This window comes from Eschrichtius robustus, chromosome 16, assembly GCF_028021215.1.
Source record: "Eschrichtius robustus isolate mEscRob2 chromosome 16, mEscRob2.pri, whole genome shotgun sequence".
In the NCBI taxonomy this organism is placed as follows: Eukaryota; Metazoa; Chordata; class Mammalia; order Artiodactyla; family Eschrichtiidae; genus Eschrichtius; species Eschrichtius robustus.
Genome location: NC_090839.1, coordinates 11,814,034 through 11,836,991, shown reverse-complemented (window position 1 = coordinate 11,836,991; position 22,958 = coordinate 11,814,034). Strand labels below are relative to the sequence as shown.

The 22,958-nt window shown below is 48.0% G+C and overlaps 1 protein-coding gene across 2 annotated transcripts; it reads right to left on the bottom strand.

Annotated features, from left to right (window-relative positions):
- Positions 1–1,397: 1,397 nt before the first annotated feature.
- Positions 1,398–12,233, bottom strand: SPATA2 (spermatogenesis associated 2). 2 transcript variants are annotated; one of them, XM_068524584.1, is made up of 3 exons: positions 12,104–12,233; positions 5,738–6,185; positions 1,398–4,771 (listed from the first exon to the last, which is right to left on the bottom strand). In XM_068524584.1, exons 2-3 carry the CDS (start codon positions 6,071–6,073, stop codon positions 3,545–3,547), a joined length of 1,563 nt encoding a protein of 520 aa, XP_068380685.1. In that variant the 5' UTR covers positions 6,074–6,185; positions 12,104–12,233; the 3' UTR covers positions 1,398–3,544. The 2 variants fall into 2 exon arrangements, with proteins under 2 accessions (XP_068380685.1, XP_068380686.1); XM_068524585.1 differs by lacking the exon at positions 12,104–12,233 and adding an exon at positions 11,786–11,958.
- Between the last annotated feature and the right edge of the window lie 10,725 nt (positions 12,234–22,958).

Below are 22,958 nucleotides of genomic sequence, written 5' to 3'. Positions count from 1 at the left end.
CAGGCTGGGTGTTCAGCTCTAGGAAGCTGCTGTTCCCGGGAGCCACGATGGCAGTGCCATTTCCTATGCTGTCACTAAAACCAAACCCAGCACCTGGGCCTTGGTCTGGTCCAAGGCCTGGATATTTGCTCAGCCAGTGAATGAGATGGAGAAAACCGTTCAGTCTCTTCCCCGACAGCTGAGTGGCTTCGTGGGGTCCAACCCTGCAGAGTGGTCAGCATGGTGGCACAGACACCCTACCAGTGCATAAAGACAGGATGTCCCAAACCACAGCTGCTCTTATACCACCCTTAAGATTTTTGCAAGACATTTTGCTTTTAAGTCAACCTTCATTATTTATTTATTATTTATTTTTATTGAAGTAGAGTTGATTGACAATGTTATATTAGTTTCAGGAAACTTCATTTTTAAAAACACCTTGAATTGATTTTTAAAGTAATCCCCAATCATTGGAAAAGTAGTATGGCCTGCCCTAAATAGAAGGTAACTGAAAACCTAAGACTCTGCCAGAGGTTCTCAGCCTGACTCCTGCTGTCTCTTTGTTAAAGACAAACTCGCATTACACTGACCAGGATCCTCCTTAGGGAATTTAAACGGGTCAAAAAAATTTTAAACGGGATTAATTTTTTTCACAACGCCCTTCAATGTTATTTAATTCCTGTCAGTCACCACCAACAATCACTTCTCCTGGAGTCTGCAGTCTCACTCCTAGGAAACATGGCTGAACTTGGAACACCTTGGTTTCCCCATTGGTAAGATGGGGATCAGAGCAGGATTTATGTTATCTTCTAGGAGGATTGAGACAATTATATGAGATCATGACTGTAAAGTCTCAGCGTATAAAATGCCTGGCTCACAGTATAAGCACTCAAATGCTGGCTGTTATTTGTCAGTTTCATGGAGGAGAAAATGTGAGTCCTGTCACTAAAGAACATGGCTTGAGCAAAAACAAACAAACAAAAAACCAAAAAACAAACACCAAAACACCCAAGCAACTGGAATTCCCTGGTGGCGCAGTGGTTAAGAATCCACCTGCCTGGTTAAGAATGCAGGGGACACGGGTTCAAGCCCTGGTCCAGGAAGATCCCACATGCCACGGAGCAGCTAGGCCCGTGTGCCACAAATACTGAGCCTGTGCTCTAGAGCCCATGTTCCGCAACAAAAAAAGCCACCGCAACGAGAAGCCTGCGCACTGCAACGAAGAGTAGCCCTCACTCACCGCAACTAAAGAAAGCCCGGGCGCAGCAACGAAGACCCAACACAACCATAAATAAATAAATAAATAAATAAATAAATAAAATTTTCTTGAAGTTAAATTTAAAAAAAAAACAAAAACCCCCAAGCAACCCAAACTTCAAAGCAGCAGGGAGGAGGAACATAAAACCCCAAACACTTCATTTAACAATGGAAGACACTTTATTTTTTTTTTAAATCATCTCTCAACATTTCAACTCTTGGTAGAAATCAAATGCAAAACATCTGCTTTTTTAAATTAGCGTGTATTTATCTCGGTCACAGCAACCGCATACAATAAGATACACAACGAGGAGGAGCATGGTCATAGCATTTCCTATTCCAGTCCACGAACACAGTATTTCCGTGATGATACACACACTGGCCTTTCTCTTCCAGGACAAGTTAGTTATTCCTACTTTTGTCTGCTGTGTAAGTTACGTGGCATCACGGTTGGTTAAAAGAGTTAGTGTAGTGCTAGAGCAGTCTGGAAATGGAAAACTAGAAAACTCAGAGGACTGGGACAGGCACGGACACTTCTGAAACGTGAAAAGGAAGAACATCAGAGATGAATGCCCCAGAATGGGTGGGTCTTAGTAATGAAGTTGGGTGAAATTCAGCTTTATATACACATTGAATATCTGCATGTGATCTACTAGATATATAGAAAAAGAGCCATAGAAGATTTTGAAAACCTTAAAATCACGCAACTGAGTTGGAAGAACATCAGCAAATTCACAGTGGCCTCAGGATTCAGCCAGATTTAAATTTGCTCAAGAGCTGAATACCTCCTTCTATCAGAAAACCCACTGCATGTAAATTCCTACAACATTCTGTACATCACAAACACTTATGGCTAAAATACACTGTTAGTTCACAAGGAAGCAGTTTTATTTTCAAATTCTTGCCCCACTCCTGCTCTGCACCCCAAAAGGAAATCCAGGGTCAGCAATTCACATGAGGAGTTTAAGAGGCCTTCGGGTTTAGAAGCGCTGAGGCTCAGCTAAGAATCTCAGGACACATCTGTCTGATGGGCGCACGCCGGCTCCTGCCCCCTTTTAGTGCAAAAAGGTCACAAATGTTGCAGAGGAATCCTGGAAACAGGTGAAGAGAAGAGGACTGAGATGGAGGGGTGGTGGGAATCCCAAACGATTTTCCTTCTGAATTGAGACTCAAGAAGTTTGGAGTGCGAGGTTCACGCTCAGCAAGCGGCAAAGACCAGGCTGGAGATCCACAGGGTGAGGTTCCTGAATTGTCACTAGGTTGTCACAGTCTGCAGGCGCACAGACCTCTCAGTCCGGACTAACCCCCTAAGTGCACACTGGAGGTAGGTGTTAGAAATTTATTGTAGGGAAGACAGTGACCCTCCACCAACTCAGGGGACATCGTCTCTGTTCCTCCTCTGCCCCTACAATCTCCACTCTACCCTCGGGCTGTGGCGAGTGGAGGATACAAGGTGGAAGGGCATGAGCCCCTCCCTTGGAAGACTAAAGAACCCGGGGCATTTTTATAAATAGCTACATCGTTAATGTTTTAACCACTTTGAAACACACAGCAAGTTGAATATTTATTTAAAAATAAATCTCAAAAATATCTATTTACAGTAGAGTAAGAGAGGCACGTGCAAACAACAGAAAGGGGGGAAAAGTCAGTCCCAGTGTGGAAGGTCCACCCTTCAGAGCGCTAGAGCCAACTTCACAAACCCCAAGGCTGAACTGAGCTGTGGAGGCAACAGGATGACATTAAGCAAATCCTGGACTCGGGTCACCTTCGATACGTGGAGAGGCAGGGAAGTTGGGTGGGGGGCTGCCGCCGGGGATCCTCGTGTTTGGGAAAGGGTGGTGGAGGGATGAGCCAGTGGATGAGGCCCGGTGTGGCAGGAGGGCTCATTTCACAAGCCAACAGGCCTCTAGCTCACCACTCCAGGTGGGCGTTTGGAGGGGACCTGGAGGGCCCTTCCCAGTCCAAGTTGGCTTTGCCGTGGGAGCGGTCGGCATGGCAAGAGTCCCAGAGATAGAAATCCTCTTTGAGAGACAAAAACAAAAGAACGGAACAGGGAGTGATTAGCAAAAATGAATCTGAATGCAAGTGCCACCGTATCTCTTGCCAGGTGGCAAAGCAGCCATCAGCTGACATATCTGAGTCGATAGGGGAACTCCCACGTGAGGCAGCCGGCCGCATGATCCCCCCGCCACAACCACGTGGTCAAGTGCAGGCCTCTGCTTCTGAGATCAACGCGTTAACATTTCTTCCCCAGGAAACCAGAAAGGTCAGTGGTGTAGCCCTTGTAGCAGGGAGGTGCAAGGCGAGTCTATCTGTACACGAGATGGGAGAACTGGGCGGACTTGTAGTTCAGCTGGTTGTTGGGCATGAACTTGTGCAGCTCGCTCTTTTTGCAGCAGGGGTCGTAATGGTAGGTGCTGAGGCAGGCGTCGCAGGAGGCTTTTGAACACTGGGTGCAGGTGTTGGCGGCCCCCGGGCGGTCACAGAAGCCACAGCGGGAGGCGGCTGCAGGGGAGGGCTTGGATTTCGAGTGGAGGTGCGGCGGCCGGTCGAGGCCCTGCGTCTGGCCTGCATACTTCTCCCGCAGAGATGACCCGTGGGCCAGGCTGTCGTGGGCGGAGGCCTTGCTGGGGAAGCCGCCGGGCTTGGAGGCCGGGGAGCAGACGAGCAGGCTGTCGCAGCGCTGGCAGAGGGAGGAGCTGCAGGACAGACCGCAGTTTTGGCACTTGGAGAGGGCGGACTCTTTGGCGGGGGGCGAGCGCTTGTGGTAGATGGGGTGGGCGTCACTTCTGACCAGCCAGACGTCTGGCCGCAGGGCATCCTGCCTCCGGTATGTGGCCCTGGGCTCAGAGTCTGTGTACAGATCCACATCCTCCTGAGTGGAGAAGTACGTGCCACGCAGCAAGCCAAGGCCATTGTTGGGGGAGGGGGACGGCAGGTCATCCGGGCTGCCGTGGGGGGAGCTGGACATGGCCAGGAGCGAGGGGGACGGGCGGATGATCTCGTCCTTGAGGTCGTCCCCCAAGTCTGCTGCCACAGGCTCCTTCCGCAGGCTCAACGAGGCCTTCAGGGGCGGCTTCCGGCTCTCCCAGTAATTGTCGTAGGTGTCCACCGACCTTGAGGGCTTGGTCACACGGGGCTTGTAGTAGTCCTTGGCTGCCCGCTCGCTGGCCGACTTCTGGAGCACCACGCGGGCCATGGAGGTCGTCAGGTGCTCCCGGCCCTCGGCCCGCCGCCGCAGGGCGTCTGAGCAGCCACGCACATCCTCCGCGCTGCTCCTGCGCTCGCTCACCACGTCCAGCTCAGAGTAGCCTTTGTCCTTGACTTGGGAGTGGATTTCCAGCATCTGTTCACACTCCACCTTGGCCAGAAAGAGCTCAAAGGAGACCATCTTCACTTGGAGGGTCTCTACCAGCTCTTTGAGCTTGTACACAGTCCCCAACTCGGGCACGTAGCCCATGTAATTCAGGATGGCTCGGATGTCCTCTTCCAGTAAGGTGGACTTGACATAATAAACAAAGGGGCCCGTGTAGGTCTAGGGGAAGGAAGGGGGGTAGAAAAAGAGAGGCAGGTTTTTCTCTCTGAGGCACACAACGCACGGAGCCTGCATCAGAGCGTATCCCATCAAGTCTGAACCGGAACACGCAGGGAGAGGAAGGGGGAGTGATCTCCAGGGTAGCGTCTCACTGCGGGAGGCAGAGGCTAATGCCTCCCAACAGCTCAGCGCACGGGTCTGAGGGAAATGACACAGCGCTCCTTTCTTCAGCGTAGGGAACAAAGCCACTAGCTTTCTACATGGGGTGCAGTGGCTCTGCTCCTTGAGGAAGAGCAGGGCAAACGTGGGTGAAGAAAGGGGATTGGATTAGAGGCACAACAGCCATGAGCAATGAGAATACTCCTTTCTGGCATTTCTACAAAGGTGTGAAGCATACATTAGGCTTAGCCTGACTTGGTGGAAACTCTCCTGAGCCATCACTGCCTTTGGAATGATTCAGAATTCTCTGTCTCGAATTCATCCTCCTCCCTCCTCTCTGTTTTCCTCAGCTTGCGCGGACACCTTCAGCAGCCTCCTAATGGTCTCCCCCGCCGACTCTTGCCCCTCTACAATCCATCTCCCGTACAGCAAGCAGGAGTATTCTTTTCCAATGTAAACCTGATCCCGGCACTGCCTGCTTCCCAGCCCCCTTAGGATAAATTCCAGCCCTCTGCCCTGGGCTCCAAGGCCCTGCACAACCAGGTACTGCCCACCTTTCCAACCTCAGTTTCAGATGTGAGCTGCCAGGGGTGGGGAGCCAGTTAAGAGATGACACCAGGCAGAGGGGCCAGGTGGGGAGCCATGGGGGCAGTTCTGGTTGCTATCTCAAAGGCAGTGGGGAAGCCGGGGGGGCCCGCGAGCAGAGGAAGGATGTGATTAGATGGGCACAAAACCTCTCAAGATGGACTGGAAGGGGCGAGAAGGGAGAAGGGAGACCAGCGTGGCGAGCCCGTCCCGAGACCTTACCTTGATGCTTCTGAATTCCTTCTTCCACGGGTAGAGGAAAAGGTTGACACCCACCGTTTCGAGCACACTGAAGGCACAGTGCAGAGCCCGCAGACTGGAGGAGCTCAGCGAGCGCAGGGAGCTCTCCACCACCTCATAGAACTGGATCAGCCGGAATCGATAAAAGGGATCCACCTTGTGCAGGCTGAGCAGGGTCGAGGCTGCCACCCGCAGGGACTCATCACTGCCAGGCCGCTGCTTGCTGGGGGTGGTGTCCACTTTGCCTTCATGGAACTGCACGTACTTCCGAAATAAGTCATCCTTATATTTTGCATCCATTGAACTGGGCTTCCCCATCCGATCCGATCCAGGGACGGGGGCTACCTTATTTCCTCCATGGCTTCTGAGTTAGAGGCAGGGACATTGCTAAAAGCATTGACGTGTCGCCTGCCTGGACCAGCAGAATGCTCTGGAAGAGGAAGAATAAGCAGCACATCATTCCTTGAGATGGTCCACGTCCCAGCTTGCAGCTGCTGAGGCCAAACAAAAAACAGAGCTGTCCTGAGCTACACCGGGCACCACCAGCCCCTGGCCCTTTCTGCTCATTCAACACATTTAGTGAATAGGTGCACCACGTTGAAGTGGAAACAAGACAGATAAGGTCCTTGACTTTGCTGAGCTCACAAATGAAAAATACGATTGGGGCACCTAACCTGGTTTCATGGGGATGGGGGATGGTTAAAAAGCCCCTGAGAAAGTGACGGTTAGACCCAAAGGATGAGGCGTCGGCAGGGAGGAAGGCCCTGAGCTAACACTTTCAGCACTTACTACATGCCAGGTGCTTACATGGACTAACTCATTCCGTCTTCTTAAACAACTCCAGGAGATAGGCACTATTGTTATCCCCATTTTACAAATGTGAAAACTGAGACATGGAGACATCAAGAAACTTGCCCAAAGTTACAGGACTATTAAGAAGCACAGCTGAGATCAGAGCCCAGGCAGGCTGGCTCCCAAGTCCGTCCCCTTAACCACCACACCCCGCTTTCCTGAGGCGGGAAGGAGCCTGGCATGTGAACACAAAGAAGGGTAGTGTGGCTGAAGCAGAGAGAGGAGGGGAGTCACAGGAGATGAAGCTGCCGGCATAAGCGGGATCCTGATCCCCAAGGTCTCAAAGAGTCGTACATTTTATTCAAAGAGCCAAGTGAAGCCCCTGAACAGTTCAAAGCAAGGGGGAGAGGGACACGATCATATCTGCAATTTTTTAAAAAAGACCACTTTGGCTGCTGAGTCCTGGAGAGTGCCTTTATCCGTCTTTGGTTTTTTTGTCCGCGCTACATGTGGGATCTTAATTCCCAGACCAGGGATCGAACCCATGCCCCCTGCAGTGGAAGCGTGGAATCCTAACCATGGACCACCAGGGAATTCCATATCCGACTTTGTTTTTTTTTTACAGTCCACTGTTGGGAGAGGAAAGGACATTCTGAGCTGGGACACACAGAATTTATACACTCTTGCTGTCTCCTTGGCCACTTGTTAGTAGAACATGCACAGATCCATCAGTATCCTTGGTGTTACGATGCTGGGAGCAAATCTGGATTCATGGAGGGACCTGCCAGGCCAGGGTAGGCAACACAGCATCGGGGTTACAAACAGATTGCAAAGCTGGACTGCCTGGGTGTGAACCCTGGATCTGCTTTTCTAGGTTACTTGGGCAAACTACTCAACCTGGGCCTCGGTTTTCTCATCTGAAAAAGGGGGTTAATAATAGCACTTATAGTCCAGAGCTGGTGGAAGGATTATATGCAATCAGTATAGAAAGCTCTTCAGAATGCCAGCTCAAAGTAAGCCCTTGATACACACAAGCAGACATTCCTGGTGTGTGAAGGTGCTAGACCCTCCAAGCATCCTCAAGGAGGTCAGATCAGAGTGATGCAAATAACTCCGACTCGGGGGTGGACATGCATTTTCACACTCACCTGTCCTGCCTTTCCTGACCACAAGCTCATGGGCGCAGGGATTGCAACCAAATGACTCAATAAGGGTCACAATGCCAGAGCAGGTTACGTGCTTCATAAAGACCTGCTGCCTGAGTGAAGGGTGGGGTCCTGCTGGCTGTGGGAAATGATGAGGGACCAAAAAGAAGCCACAGTGGGATGGGACAGAGCTGTGGAGTCCTTTAGCAGATCTGAGTTCAGCTCAGAAGTTCTAAGGGCCTACGAGCCTGGCAACTACCAGGAAGTCAATAAAATCACCCATGTCTCAATGAGCCACTCCTCTGGCTTCTCCACAGTTTTGGGGAGACACCCAGGGGTCTTAACTGTGGGGTGAGGGGTAAGACATGCAGGAGAATTAGGGACACAGAGAGGTCACCTTCTCCCACCCACTGCCCTGCCAAGGAAGCCCAAGGCTTCAGGAACAAATAGAACAAACAGGCCTGAGGAGCACACAAGGCAAACAAATCCACTTGGGATCAAATTTTACCTCCTGACCGTCTCTGTGGTCCTCAGAGCAGTCTTTCGCTTCCCTCTTAAGGTCCACCCACAAGGACCCTTCTGTCTGCTCCTCAAACACATCAAGCCCATTTCTACCTCAAGACCTTTTTTTTTTTTTTTAAGGGCCAGGTAGCCTTTCTTTTTTTTTTTAATTCATTTATTTTTGGCTGCGTTGGGTCTTCGTTGCTGCGCGCGAGTTTCCTTTAGCTGCAGCGAGCAGGGGCTACTCTTCGTTGCGGTGCACGGGTTTCTCATCACGGTGGCTTCTCTTGTTGCAGAGCTCGGGCTCTAGGCGCGCAGGCTTCAGTAGTTGTGGCTCGCTGGCTCTAGAGCGCAGGCTCAGTAGTTGTGGCGCACGGGCTTAGTTGCTCCGCGGCATGTGGGATCTTCCCAGACCAGGGCTCGAACCCGTGTCCCCTGCATTGGCAGGTGGATTCTCAACCACTGCACCACCAGGGAAGTCCCTACCTCGGGACCTCTGCACATGTTGTTCCTTCTGCATGTTCTTCCTTTGATTCCTCCCGTCGCTGGCTCACTCCCATCATTCAGGTCTCAGCTCAAATGTCATCCCTCCGAGGCTCTCCCTGACAACCTCAGCTCAGTAAATCCCACTTGCCCTGGCCCTCGTTATTGCGTTACCCTGGGGTAATCACCATTTGAAATTATCAACTTTATTCATTTACTAGCTTCCTCTCTTTGTCTCCCGCCAATACCCAGTAAGCTCCACAAAGGCAAGGACAGCGTCTGTTTTGTTCACCAAGATGCCTAACACAGCTCCTGGCACATAGTAGGTGTTTGATAAAACAGGCGAAATGATGCTTCAGTTTCTCATTTAGCTCTCCCCACAATTCTGGGAGACCAGCGGGAGCGAGAAGAAGCCGAGGCTCCATGACACGACATGCTGTCTATAGCTCAGTGTTAGGAAAAGGTGGATCCCAGATTCCACTGGCCTTATGACTTGAAACCTGTGTACCTCCCACCACCCCATGATTCCTGAGCTCAACAAGTATGCAGCACCTACCCTATGCCGGGCCCTAGGCTGGGTGCAGTGGGGGGAATGTGGGGTGGGTAGGGGACAGTAGGGAACAGAAGTTGAGAAGATATAGCTCTGCCCTGAATTCTACTTGAAAGGGCTTACTGCCCAGGATCAAAGTATGTATGTTCTCTTAAAAAATAAAATTGTATTGCAACCTGAGAGACGACATCACTGTCCTTGCTAAAAAAAACCCATATACATATACCATTTTTTTTTTTTTATCCAAAAGAAGCTTTCATCCAGCCTCTGGCCCCAGGGACTGTTTTTTAGTACACCTGAGAACAATTTAAACAGAGGGACATCAAGTCTTCTAAACACTGCTGTGATTTTTCTCCAAGGACGTCAGCCTTCAGCTAATAGAGACTGATTTTTTTTTTTAAACAAAGTCAGTCGCCCTCAAGCTCAGCGTCTGCTGCTCTGTAATCACACCACAGTCCACACTCTTGTTTATGGCTGACAGATAAACAAGGAAAAGGGATCCAAATAGCCCAGTTGGTATTCAAAGTCCCAAAGTCAAGGATAGGAAACCCACCTAAGAAAAATCTTGAACCAACCTAGGTAGATGAGGAAACAGGTGAAAAAAAATGAATGCTAAAAGATAATTAAGGCAAGGAGAGAAGGAAACTAACAATTATTGAAGTCTTACTACGTGCTAAGCATTGGGCTTTCCACTTTAACTGCATCACCCAGTTTAATCCTCACAATTCTACGAGGAAACAAACCAAGGCTCAGCCATTAAACAACCTGCCCCTCACAGCTTGAATGGGTCAGAGCTGGAATCTGAACTTGGGTTGACCGGCCCTGCAGCCTGTGCTTTTTCTCATTTACCTCACTCATTTACTGTTACCATTAGTACCATTCACCAAGGGATTAGTACATAAGGGCCCTTTGCTAAGTGCTCCGTGAAAATCAACGAAATCCACACGACAACCCCAGGGTTAAAAAAGAAAAAACTGAGGCTCAGAGGGGCCAAGTCGCTTGCCCTACGTCACAAGGCTAGGAAGAAGTGCCTCTGAGATCTGAACCTAGGTCTGAGGCCAAAACCCTGACTCAAGCTCTGAGCTGTGCTGCTTTTAGGCAAAGCTGTCCTGCTGCTGGACAGCTCTTCTTGAAAGGGCTCAACTAAGTCAGAATGCCCTATGGCAGGGCCAGCAGAGTTGAGTTCTAAAAATTCCTGTAGTAGCAAAATTCACATCTTCTCACACAGAATGGGGCTGGAAGAGCCACAAATCTATTTATGACGTAAGCTCAAGGGCCAAGAGGAGAGGCTGACCAGAGCCGGGCCAGTGGTAGAGCAGCTGACATCATCCCTCCTGAATTCATTCCTGAGAATACAGGCTGCATTGTAGCTGGTGTCTCTTCTGAGCATAGAGCCAGCAATTTATTCCTAGCACTCTGCAAAAACAACAAAAAACACGCTCTCTGCAAAAACAGCGTGGTTACAGGAGACCAAGACAGCCCGGTAACAGAAGCCGTTAATTTCTCCAAGCAACCCAAGGATTGGAACGCCAAGACGTGCCAGTGTGGCGGAAAGAAAAAAAAAAAAAAAATGGCACCGTGAACATCCCTAACAGAATCAGACGGGTGCCCAGAGCCAACAGGCCTGGTCAGCACTTCCTGCACTCACAATCTGGGCCCCCTTTGAAAAGCAAAGCAATGAAGAGAGAGATATTGCAGTCAGGGAGGTGGTGGCTTTTTAATTATTATTTTTTAAACATCTCAAAGGAAAGCTATATCTGTTTAAAACCTCACTAAACGGAACTGAAATGATTCTGGATAGCAAAGCATGAGCTTGGCTTTACCTCAGCTGGCCCATTCAAGCAGAAACATTCCCCAAGCAGCATTTGAAGGCGCCCCCTCCCTGCACAGACAGAAGCTATTTTGGGCCCGGCATCGCCCCAGTCCACAGGTTTATGTATCCCTGGTCTAGCTTCAAGCGGCTCAGAGTTCCCCTGGCCTCCAAACAGCAGCAAGGGGAGCGCAGATCAACCCCCTCCACCTCCGCACCCCACTCCTCTGCATTCATCCCCAGCCCGAGGCCCGTGAGACACATCCTAGGCAACCTTCCACTGGCTGTGAAGCGCCAGAGGGTCCCCACACCCCAACCCAGTTCCAGAGAAATTCAGAGAGAGGGTTTCCAAACCTCTGAAAATAACCTCAGCGATGCTGAAATTGGGCTTCCCCAGTGGCAGCTGCGACTCGCAGAGGGGCTCTGAAGCAAGGAGGTCTGTCCCTGCAGGGGACAGAAACTGGCGACTGCTATTCCCAGCCTGATAATTCCAACAGCCTCTGAGTGCGACATCAGTTGTGAAAAACACCCTAGTCCCAAACTCGGGCCCTCCCCACGGGTCCGTAAATGAATTAACAGCAGCTATCATTTATTGGACGCCTGCTGTATGCCAGAGACTGTGCTTCGCATGCGTCTCACCTCATCCCCACCACGGCCCCAGTAGGCAGGTTCACTCCCCATTTAACTAATCAGGCAACTGAGGCTCAGAGACGAAGTGACTTGCCCAAGGTCACACAGTGAGTACAAACCCCAGTATGCCGCCAGAGCGTGAGCTGGGGACCACTGCGCGGTAACTGCCTCACGGTGGAATCGGGGTGTCCTCCTGCCGTGTTACTCGCTGTAGAGGGGGTGTTCCTCCTGAGCTGCCCTGAGCCACCCTGGGGGAGTGGGGATCCTGAAAATTAAATGGGCCCCCGGAGCGCCGAAAAGACGGGCCCGCCCGTCGCCCCCGCAGGCCGCGAAAGGACCCCGCTCCCGGGCCGGCCGGGCCCCGCCGAACCGGGGGCTCCCCCTCCGCCAGGGAAAGCCCCAGATGCCTTTTCCGCCCCCGGCCGCCCCGCACTCACCCCGGCACTGCCGCCGAGGACGCCCCGGCCGAGGGGAGCAAGAAGGAGCCGCGGCCGCCGCCGGAGCCAGGCCCCGCTGGGCTCTCACAGCTCCGGCCGGCAGCAGGAGACAGAGACCAGTACCCCGGAGCCGCGGCGACCCGGAAACACTCAACCAGGAAGTGACGTCTCTCGGAGGCGGGTGCAAAGGGAGGCCGGGCCGCGGCTACGCCCTGGGCTGGGGAGAGGCCGTTGCTCGCCGGCGGCGAAGGAAGAAGCGGGAGGCAGAAGAGTGAGCGGAGAGGCCGCGGAGTCCCGCTTTGGGGCCTGAAGGCCCACTGCCACTGCCGGGGCTGGGACCCGGAAATAAATGGGCCGGAAGTGACGCATGCCCTCGGTCACAGGATGGCGGCTGGCCGGGTTGTCATGGGAACTGGTCTGTAGTCTGGAGATCGTAGCTCGGAGCTACGATCTCAGACTGAGCGACCCGCGGCCTCCTCCTCCCCTTGTCGAGATGATCTGCGGGCTGAGCTCCCGACCGCGCCTGACCAGAAGCTGACAGTTGGCTCCCTCACCCCCATTTTACAGGTGGAAATACCAGAGGCTTAAAAAGAGCAAGTGAGGTGCCCAGTATCACGTGAGCCTGGATCCAGACTTGAGAGGACTGTTGATGTTACAGGCTATGTTTAGTAAGGGTTCCAGCTTTGCCTTTGCCACTTACCAGCTGCATGACCTTAGGCTAGTTAACTTCTCTGAGCCTCAGCTTTTTCACCCGTAAAATGCAATAATAATATACCGCCTCCTGAGATTCATGTGAGAATGAAGTGAGTATGGAAACAGCTTATTACAGTAGTTGGCTTATAGTAATAATCTAAATACACTTTGTTTTTAAAATCTGGTTAAGTTGGGAATTACCTGGCGGTCTAGTGGTTAGGACTTGGCGCTTTCACTGCCGTCGGCCGGGGTTCAATCCCTGGTGGGGGAACTAAGATACTGCAAGCCCTGCCGCGGGGCCAGAAATAAATAAATAAATAAATAAATAATAAAATAAAACCTGGTTAAGTTAAAGGAAATGACTTCTCTCAGCCCTCAACTTCCTTGAATGGAAACCAGGGTTGGGGAAGACCAAACCAAATATTGCCTCCTTGCTTTGTGACCTCACCAGACACCTGCAGTGTAAACTACACTGGCATAAATTCTGGTGGCTTGTCACTTCACTTCATAGATTTGCCTCCCACCCACCACATTGACCGTGAACTCCGCTTTTGTGATTCACCACTCACTGAATCCCTAGTGCTTGCAAAGTGTCTAGCACATACTCAAGACTTTGTTGAACATATTTACCACTGAACCACTCATTCTCTCTATCTTACCCCCAGACATTTATTGAAGACTCAGAGCCCACTCCATGCCAAGTTCTCTTTCTCCAACATGGTCTTGGCTCTCTGTACCTACCATACTCTTCTTCCCCTCTGGCCTCTATGCCTCTATATGCTGTTCCCTGGGTTTGAATGTTCTTCCTTTCGCCTCTTCCCTTCCTTGTTTTCTTGGCTTCCAGCCCCAGCTCAGTCCTCACATCCTTTCTGAAGCTTTCTCTGATTTCTCCAGGCAAAGACCCACCTTCCTCTGTTTTCCCACCCCATAACACTGTCTTTCATAATTTTATCTCAGCTCTTACCATAAATAAGTATATATACATATATATACATATATATATATATATGCTTAAACCTGACACCCCCCACAAGACCTGGAGCTTCTTATTTATCTCTGTTTCCTGTGAGCTCTGCACATGATCAGGAGGTACCCAACAGATGTTGCTTGATTGCAGGATTCTCTCACAGCCTTGGAGTCCCCAGCTAAAGTCAGTGGGTCTTGTCTCAGGAGTCAATGACATAATACATGGGAGAGCATTTGGAGAACCAGCAACCAGCTATTCAAACAGCAGCAATTACTATATTTAGCTGTTGCTGTCTGAGCATCACTTAAGGTCTTTGTATACTTCAGCTGTTATCAGCTCATGTTTAAGCTCCTCTCTTAATCACCGGTAAGGTGATGGTGTTTACAGGAATTCCAGCTGAGAAAAACTGTCCTACCCAAACCCTCTGCCTTTGCAACAACTCAAAACTGTCCTTTGGAAACTGTTACAAGACTGCATGAGGCTGCTAATAAGTCCCTTCCAGCTCTGTGGTTCTGTGACAGCAAAAAAGAAAACAGATTTTTAAGAAGGTTTTACCGGTAGGAAACCCTGGCCATTGATTCTCGGTGACATTTCATATCAGAAAAATACCAAAGTCTCTGAAGGGAGACATGTTTCTCTTCTTTTAGACAGGGCTGGAGGGCTGAGAGTTCTCTGCTTGGTGACATGGAATCACGGGAGCATCCTTTTCAGCTTTTATTACATAATGATTAGCAGATTATGTAACAGTCATGTAACAGTGATTAGGCACCTCTACTTTCTAAAAGCCAGCAACATGAACCATCTACCTACTTCTTTCTATTTTTTAGTGTTTTTTTTTAAATCACAAAAGTAATGAATGAATTCTAATGACACAGACGTGTAGAGCAAAAAATGAAAAAAAAAAAAGCAAGCCTATGACCCATCAATTTGATTTCTTGGAATCTACCAGAGAAAAAGCATAAGTGCACAAAGAGACCTGTTGCATCATTGTTTGTAATGCAAAAACAAAACCCAGAAACATTCTAAATGTCCATCAATAAGGGAATGGTGTAGCCATACTAATGACTACTATGTATCACTTAAAAAGGATAATGTAAACCTACATAACTCTGCAAGACATATTTTGGAAGGAAAAAAGAGACATACCCTGAAATAGAAAACAAAACATCAACTGATACTATATATTTTCTAAGGGTGCGTATGTATGTATGCACATGTATGAAGCCAACTGTGGACAATAATGCAAATACAGATCATGTTTTTTACATCATTCTACAAATACATATTATATGATTTTTATTAATATCTTTCTCCCCTAGAAGTCAGTTAGCTCTGTGAGGACAAAACTAGTATACCTGTTTTGCTCACAATTATATTGCTACTACCTGCCATACTACACTACTACTAGTAGCACACCCATTAGAGAGCTCAACAGCATTTGTTTCCAACTGAAATTTTCATTGAATGCCTACAATGTGCCAGGATTGATGTTCGATTTAAGGGGCAGAGACAGACACAAGCAAGACAGATACAGCCCTTGCCCTCAAGGAGCATACAGCCTCCTTATCAGAAAGAGAATATTAAGGGACTTCCCTGCTGGCACAGTGGTTAAGACTCCACACTCCCAATGCAGGGGGCCCGGGTTCGATCCCTGGTCAGGGAACTAGATCCCACATGCATGTCGCAACTAAGAGTTCGCATGCCACAACTAAGGAGCCCGCCTGCCGCGACTAAGACCTGGCACAGCCAAATAAATAAAATAAATAACTATTTTTAAAAAGAGAGAATATTGGGCTTCCCTGGTGGCGCAGTGGTTGAGAATCTGCCTGCCAATGCAGGGGACACGGGTTCGAGCCCTGGTCTGGGAAGATCCCACGTGCCGCGGAGCAGCTGGGCCCGTGAGCCACAACTACTGAGCCTGCGCGTCTGGAGCCCGTGCTCCGCAACAAGAGAGGCCGCGACAGTAAGAGGCCCGCGCACCGCGATGAAGAGTGGCCCCGCTTGCCACAACTAGAGAAAGCCCTTGCACAGAAACGAAGACCCAACACAGCCATAAATCAATAAATAAATACTTTAAAAAAAAAAAGAGAGAGAGAGAATATTAATAAATTAGGAGTAGGATGAACTAAAAACCAGTGATTCAGGATAGAAGGTGGTGAACGTTATGAGAGGGATAGAGAGCTTAGAGAATGGAGAAATGACATCTGAGACGGCAAATTGGGGACAGCCTCAAGGAGGAGGTGGCATTTGCACTGGGCTTTGAGTGACTTGGACACGTAAGCATGTCCAGCTTTCCTTCCAGCTAGAGGGAAGAAAGCAATAAAAAGTAAGGACTGGAAATTAAAACTCAACTGCCTACAAACATATAAGGTAGGCATAACTTGTACTAGAGTACTATCATCTCATACTATATAGTACCAGAAATTAGTAGTAATGTAATACAACATAGTACCTGGCTCACAGTAGGCATTCAATAAATACTTTAGTGAGAAAACAAAAATTATTGAACCCCTACCATCCTCCAGCTGATTGTTGCCAATTTCCCAGATGATCATGATCAGATATTCAGGTTTCTGAAGAGGAGCTGAAAGTCCAGATTTTTAAGTGAAATTTTGCAATTATAAACACTATATGTAGATATATTTCCTAGTTCTGTCTACTGAGGGAGCCTATGAGAAATGACACCGCTGTTAGAAAAAAAAAAGGGGGGGGGGAGGGGGGAATTCCCTGGCGGTCCAGGGATTAGGACTCCCTGGTCCCACTGCAGGGGGCACAGGTTCCATCCCTGGTTGGGGAGCTAAGATCCCACAAGCCATGCAGTATGGCAAAAAAAAAAAGAAAGAAGAAAAAAATGACACCGCTGTGGCAATAAGCACTGAGCACCCACATCTTGCTTTCTAAATACCATTCTCCACTAAAATGAACCAAGCCTTGGAGAAACAACTGATTGTCAGAGCTGGGGCAGGGAAATTACAATGTGAGGCTGGCACATTTTATTGAGCCGGAAAGTAAGGAAGTGCCAAAAGAATGATGGGACTTGTGAAAAGAAGCCGAAAGGCCTGAGTTCAGATCACAGTTCTGCCACTTTCCAACTATATGTGACTTTGGACAAGCTAGTTACCTCGCTGGGCCTCAGTTTCCTTATCAGCAAAATGGGGTTAATAGAACTAACTACCCCCAAGGATTGAATGAGCTAATACAGGTGACCTTGCGGAGTGATAGTTCAACACAAGCTAGCTAGGATTATTTTTGACTCAGACTCATGGGGCTTGCTAGGCTGGGGTGTACAGTAGGCCTCAGATGTTTGGGCAACAGGGTTGTGCTTGATGTCTTTCTGCTCAATCCTGGGCACCTTGCATTTATGCTGCTCAGAAGAGTAGAATTTATAATATCCAGAATATATAAAGAACCCCTAAAAAAAAAAGAACTCCTACAATTCAACAACAAAAAGACAACTCAATTTAGGGACTTCCCTGGCAGTCCAGTGGTTAAGACTCTGAGCTTCCACTGCAGGGGGCACAGGTTTGATCCCTGGTTGGGGAACTAAGATCCCACATGATGCAGGGCGTGGACAAAAAAAAAAAGACAACCCAATTTAAAAATGGATAAAAGACTGGAATATATATTTGGAATAGATATTTCTCCAAAGAAGACAGACAAATGGCCAATAAGCACATGAAAAGACACTCAACATCATTAGCCATTAGGGAATGCAAATCAAAACCACAATGAGATACAACTTCACACCTACTAGGATGGCTATAATTAAAAAGAAAAGAAAAGAAAAAAATAACAAATGTTGGCAAAGATGTGGAGAAACTGGAAAACTTGTACATTGCTGGTTGGAATAAAAAATGGTGCAGCTGCTGTGGAAAACAGTTTGGTAGTTCTTGAAAAGTTAAAAAGAATTACCATGTGACCTAGCAATTCTAGTCCTAGGTATATACCCAAAATAATTGAAAACATGGACTTGAGCAGAATATTGTACAACAATATTCATAGCAGTGTTATTCACAATAGCCAAAAGGTGAAAACAACCCGTGTCCATCAACAGATGAGTGGATATACAAAATATGGTATATCCACACAATGGAATATTATTCAGCCGTAAAAAGGAATGAAGTTTAGACGCATGCTATACCATGGATTAACCTTGAAAATATTATGCTAAGTGAAAGAAGCCAGTCACAAAAGGACAAATATTATGTGATTGCACTTACATGAAATGCCTATTATAGGCAAATTCAAAGAGACAGGGACTTCCCTGGTGGCGCAGTCGTTGAGAGTCTGCCTGCCAATGCAGGGGACATGGGTTCAATCCCTTGTCTGGGAAGATCCCACATGCCACAGAGCAACTAAGCCCGTGCACCACAGCTACTGAGCCCACGCTCTAGAGTCCGCGTGCCGCAACTCCTGAGGCCATGTGCTGCAATTACTGAAGCCCGTGTGCCTAGAGCCCGTGCTCCGCAACAAGAGAAGCCACCGCAATAAGCCTGCGTACCACAATGAAGAGTAACCCCTGCTCGCCGCAACTACAGAAAGCCCGTGCACAGCAACGAAGACCCAACGCAGCCAAAAAACAAAAAACAAAACAAAACAACCAAAGGACAGAAAGTAGATTAGACATCACCAGGAGCAACCATAATATCCATTTTTCAGTTTTAGTTCTTATCGGATCTTGCTGACCCTTGATATAATACAAATTGTAAAATGCTGTGCAAAAGCAACGAGCTGGTGGAGTAACTGATGAACTGCAATTTTCTGGAAGCAGCCTTTTTACGTGGTCATCCCCTGCGTCTTTCCTGTTTATATCCAAATCATTCTCTGCCATAATTTCAACACCTATCAGGATACCTGACACCTAGAAGTTATTGGTTAAATAGACATTTATTTATTTATTATTAATTTACTTATTTATTTTTGGCTGCGTTGGGTCTTCGTCGCTGTGCACGGGCTTTCTCTAGTTGTGGCGAGCGGGGGCTACTCTTCGTTGTGGTGCGCGGGCTTCTCACTGCAGTGGCTTCTTTTGTTGCGGAGCATGGGTTCTAGGCGCACAGGCTTCAGTAGTTGTGGCACGCGGGCTCTAGAGCGCAGGCTCAGTAGTTGTGGCGCACGGGCTTAGTTGCTCCGCGGCATGTGGGATCTTCCCGGACCAAGGCTCGAACCCCTGTCCCCTGCATTGGCACGCGGATTCTTAACCACCGTGCTACCAGGGAAGTCCCTAAATAGACATTTACATGTCAGTGTCACTCATGTTAAAACTCCTTGCAAAAAAAAATAAAAATAAAAACTCCTTGCAATCCGAGACTATGTCCTTTTTTTTTCCCCAGTCTTTTTCTTTTTCTTTTTGGTTTTTACTTCCATGCTAAGTACAGTAAGCCATAGAGGTAGGGGCAGTAAACATTTAAGGAACTGTAAAGAGCAAGGGAAGCCATGATCACCTAGTTGAGCCAGGCCAGGTGAGCCTGTGAGATACTCCTACGCCCCCTAGTGGTGCAGATGGGAATTCCTCCTGGCTCTCTTACAAGTTTGGCAATTTTTTTTTTTTTTAAAGATTTAATTTTATTTATTTTTGGGCCTTCGTCGCTGCACACGGGCTTTCTCTAGTTGCGGTGAGAGGGGGCTATTCTTCATTGCGGTGCAGGGGCTTCTCATTGCAGTGGCTTCTCTTGTTGCGGAGCACAGGCTCTAGGGTTCACGGGCTTCAGTAGTTGCGGCACGTGGGCTCAGTAGTTGTGGCTCACGGGCTCTAGAGCGCAGGCTCAGTAGCTGTGGCGCACGGGCTTAGTTGCTCCGCGGCATGTGGCATCTTCCTGGACCAGGGATCGAACCTGTGTCCCCTGCATTGGCAGGCGGATTCTTACCACTGCGCCACCTGGGAAGTCCCCAGTTTGGCAATCCTGAAGAACTGGATGAAATTATCTACCCATAAATTAATAAATGTAGAAATGCATAATGGTGTAAATTCTTCCTACTTTAGATAAGCATAGTAATAAATTTTAAATGTGACCTGAGGCTGAGAGGACTCTGAGGGTTTCTTGATTTGAGGGCTGCTGTCATGTCTAATTCATCTCAACTATTCTCCCACAGGGCCTAATGCACCATTGTTTATTTTTTTACTTAAAAAGTAATGCATGAACTTGATAGAATAGTTTAGACAATACAACAGGGAAGAGAATGACAAGTAAGTCTTGCTCCAGGCCCAGAACCTAGGCCCCAGGCCCTCAGTTTCACTTCCTGATAATAGCCACTTGTACTGGATTCTCTGGAATCCTTCCAGTAGGGTAATCAACTCATCCTGCTCTGCCTGGGACTTTCCCAGCTTTAGCACTGAAAGCCTCACATCCTGGGAAACCCCTCAGCCCCAGGCAAACTGGGATAGTTGGTCACCCTACCTCCCAGAGACATCTATTCATCATACACAAACATATACACATATTAGTTGCATTACTCAGCATCCTGGTGTTATCTTAATCAAAACTATATTTCAAACATCATTCCTTATCAGCTGTATATTCATTTAACAAATACTTATGGAGTTACCTACCATGCTCTAGGTACTGTTTTAGAAGCTGAATATACAGTAGTAAACAAAATGGGCAAAAATCCCTTTCCTCATGGAGTTAACATACCAGTAATTGTATCTGTTGTATTAATCACTTTGCTATTATGACCAATGCCGTCCTGGACATTTGTGTGTATGTATCTTTCCTACATGTCAGTGTGAGTTGGTCTATAGCAGCACCGTCCACAGAACTTTCTGTGATGACGGAAATGTCCTCTATCTGCTGTGTCCAGTATGTAACCACTAGCTACGTGGGCTATTGAGCTCTAAAAATATGACTAGTGAGCCTGAAGAATTGAATTTTTAATTTTGTTTTTTAATTTAAATTTTTAAATGTAAATAGCCACAGTTTTGGATGATGCAGGTCTGTGGGAGAAAGTCCTAAAAATAGAAAAGATAAATCAAAAGATGTGTGCTCTTGTAAATTGGATAATTATAGGCAAATCGCCCACAAAGAGGTTGTATTAGTTATCCGTTGCTGTATAACAAAAGACCACAAGCTTAGCAGCTTAAGCAACACACACTATGTCACAGTTTCTGTGGGCAAGAAGTGTGGGCATGGCGGGACTGGATCATGGCATAACAGAAGATTACAGGAGCAGATTTCCCATTGATTTTCCTTAGGATCACTATTTAGTTGAATAATTTTTTAAACCATCTGTCGCCACCCACCTACCTCACTGCCTATTAGAGTCCATGTCTTTCTCCCTCACACCATATCCCCGGCACCGGAGGGCCCAGCACACAGTAGGCCCACAGGGACTCTTTGTTGCCTGAATGAATGAGTCTCCCTTGGCAGTAAAAATCAAGTTTGTGAAGCCTTTGAGCAGGACCCTTCCCCACTCCAGGCTCTCATCAGAACCCCAAGAGGGTCTTAGATGATGTAGGCCATCTGAGAGAGGCTGCCAAAAACTAAAGAGGAAGAGATGATTGTGGGAAACATTTTCCTCAAGAACATTAAGGGAAAATGGGAGGAGAAAGATCCATTCATTTGACACACATTATTAGGTTGATTGTTTTTGAAAAACAGCCAGTGTGATTGTGGGGAATGAGGAGGGCTGGCAATACATTTGCAAGCTAAGAAAGGGAGAGTGGGGACATTTTCACGGAGAATGCCCAGAAAAAATAGGAAGGGATATTGCACATATAGTCTAGTCTCAGCATTGACTGGGGCTGGGGTTGGGGGCCGGGGAGGGGGGGCGTATAATGTAGGTTAGTGGTTCTCAAAGTACAGTCCTGTCCAGCAGTGGCTGCATCACCTGGAAAAAATGTTAGAAATGCAAATCCTCAGGCCACACCCTAGATTTACTGACCTGCTGAATCAGGAACTCTGGGGGTCTGCCCCAGCAACTCTTATTTTCAGAAGCCCTCCGGGTGACTCTGATGCACGTAAGAGTTTGAGAACGACTGGCACTCTTAAAAGCACAGGTACCAAAGCCAGACTGCATGGGTTCAAATCCTGACTCCGGTTTTCCATCTGTGTTAAAAGGTAATTTAATCTCTCTGTACTTCGATTTGCATAGTTGTAAAATGTGAGTAGTAGAACCTAAGTCATAGCTTGCTCTGAGGATTCATTCATGTAAAGTGCTTAGAATAATAAGCATACAAAAAGTTCACTATTAATATAGTATTATTTCAATCCTGTCCTCCTGTCTCTGTGACTAAGTGTACGAGCTCATGGAAAGTTCATTTCAAGAACCCAAACTGGAGGCACTCAGTGGATTTGAAGCCCGGGTCTGGGACTCCCCTGCCCTCACCGTCTTCCCCGCTCTCAGCACAGGGTCTGGTGGCAGCTACAAAGCCAACACAAAGGCTTATAAATACCCACAACACACCTCTGCCCCCACTAAAGCACCCCCATCCCTGGAAAGGAGAAAGGGCACTTTTGGCTGGGAAGAGGTCAGATGCACAGGTGCCTGGCATAGGAACAAGAAAAAGAAATGGTAAAACGAAAGCATTGGCCCTCTAGGGTTGCTGCCTACCCGCCAGGTTATTCGTTTGTGAAAAGATGCCCACATGGCAAGCTAAAAATAATCCTCCTCCTGCCAGCAGGTCAAGCAAAATCAACCCAGAGGACTGAGAATGGGACAAATGAGGCGCAAATTTGCATTCAATTTATCTGGCTTAGTAAACATGGTTTATTTGTCCTGTGCAGACTCCTTACTGTGAGGGCTTTGTGGCCTTTCAGGGTGGAGTTTAATTGATCATTGACTTTCCTGGTTAAGAAAACCACACAGACTTGTTAGCAGAGCCTGCCTTTTAAAAAGATGTAGCTTTTGTTAAGTGGGCTATATACAAGAGCCAATTTGGTGCAGTGAAAAGTGGAGAAATTTGAGATTCAAAACATCTGGGTTCTAGGCCTGTTCCTTTCAAGACTGAGGTTTAGTCTCTCTCTTCAAACCCGAGGCTCCCAATCTTATACAGAGCTGGAGCTGTACCCCATGGCCAGGAGGCATGTGGACACAATTTTAAATAGTTTGACTCTAAGGGAGATAGAGATTACTTCTGCTTTCACTAGGAAGTCTCAGTGTGGTGGTAGTCTGTCTTCAGCACCTCTCTAATCATGCTTAATCTCCCTTTTCAGCGGCAACAGTATCCAGCATGACTTTATAAGATTGTATTGTTTCCAT

Excerpts from the sequence above, each read along its gene's own strand:
- SPATA2 (XM_068524584.1), bottom strand. The coding sequence starts at position 6,073 with ATGGGGAAGCCCAGTTCAATGGATGCAAAATATAAGGATGACTTATTT. Across the intron at positions 4,772-5,737 it reads AGGAATTCAGAAGCATCAAG|ACCTACACGGGCCCCTTTGT; the intron begins GTAAGGTCTCGG and ends TCCTTCCCCTAG.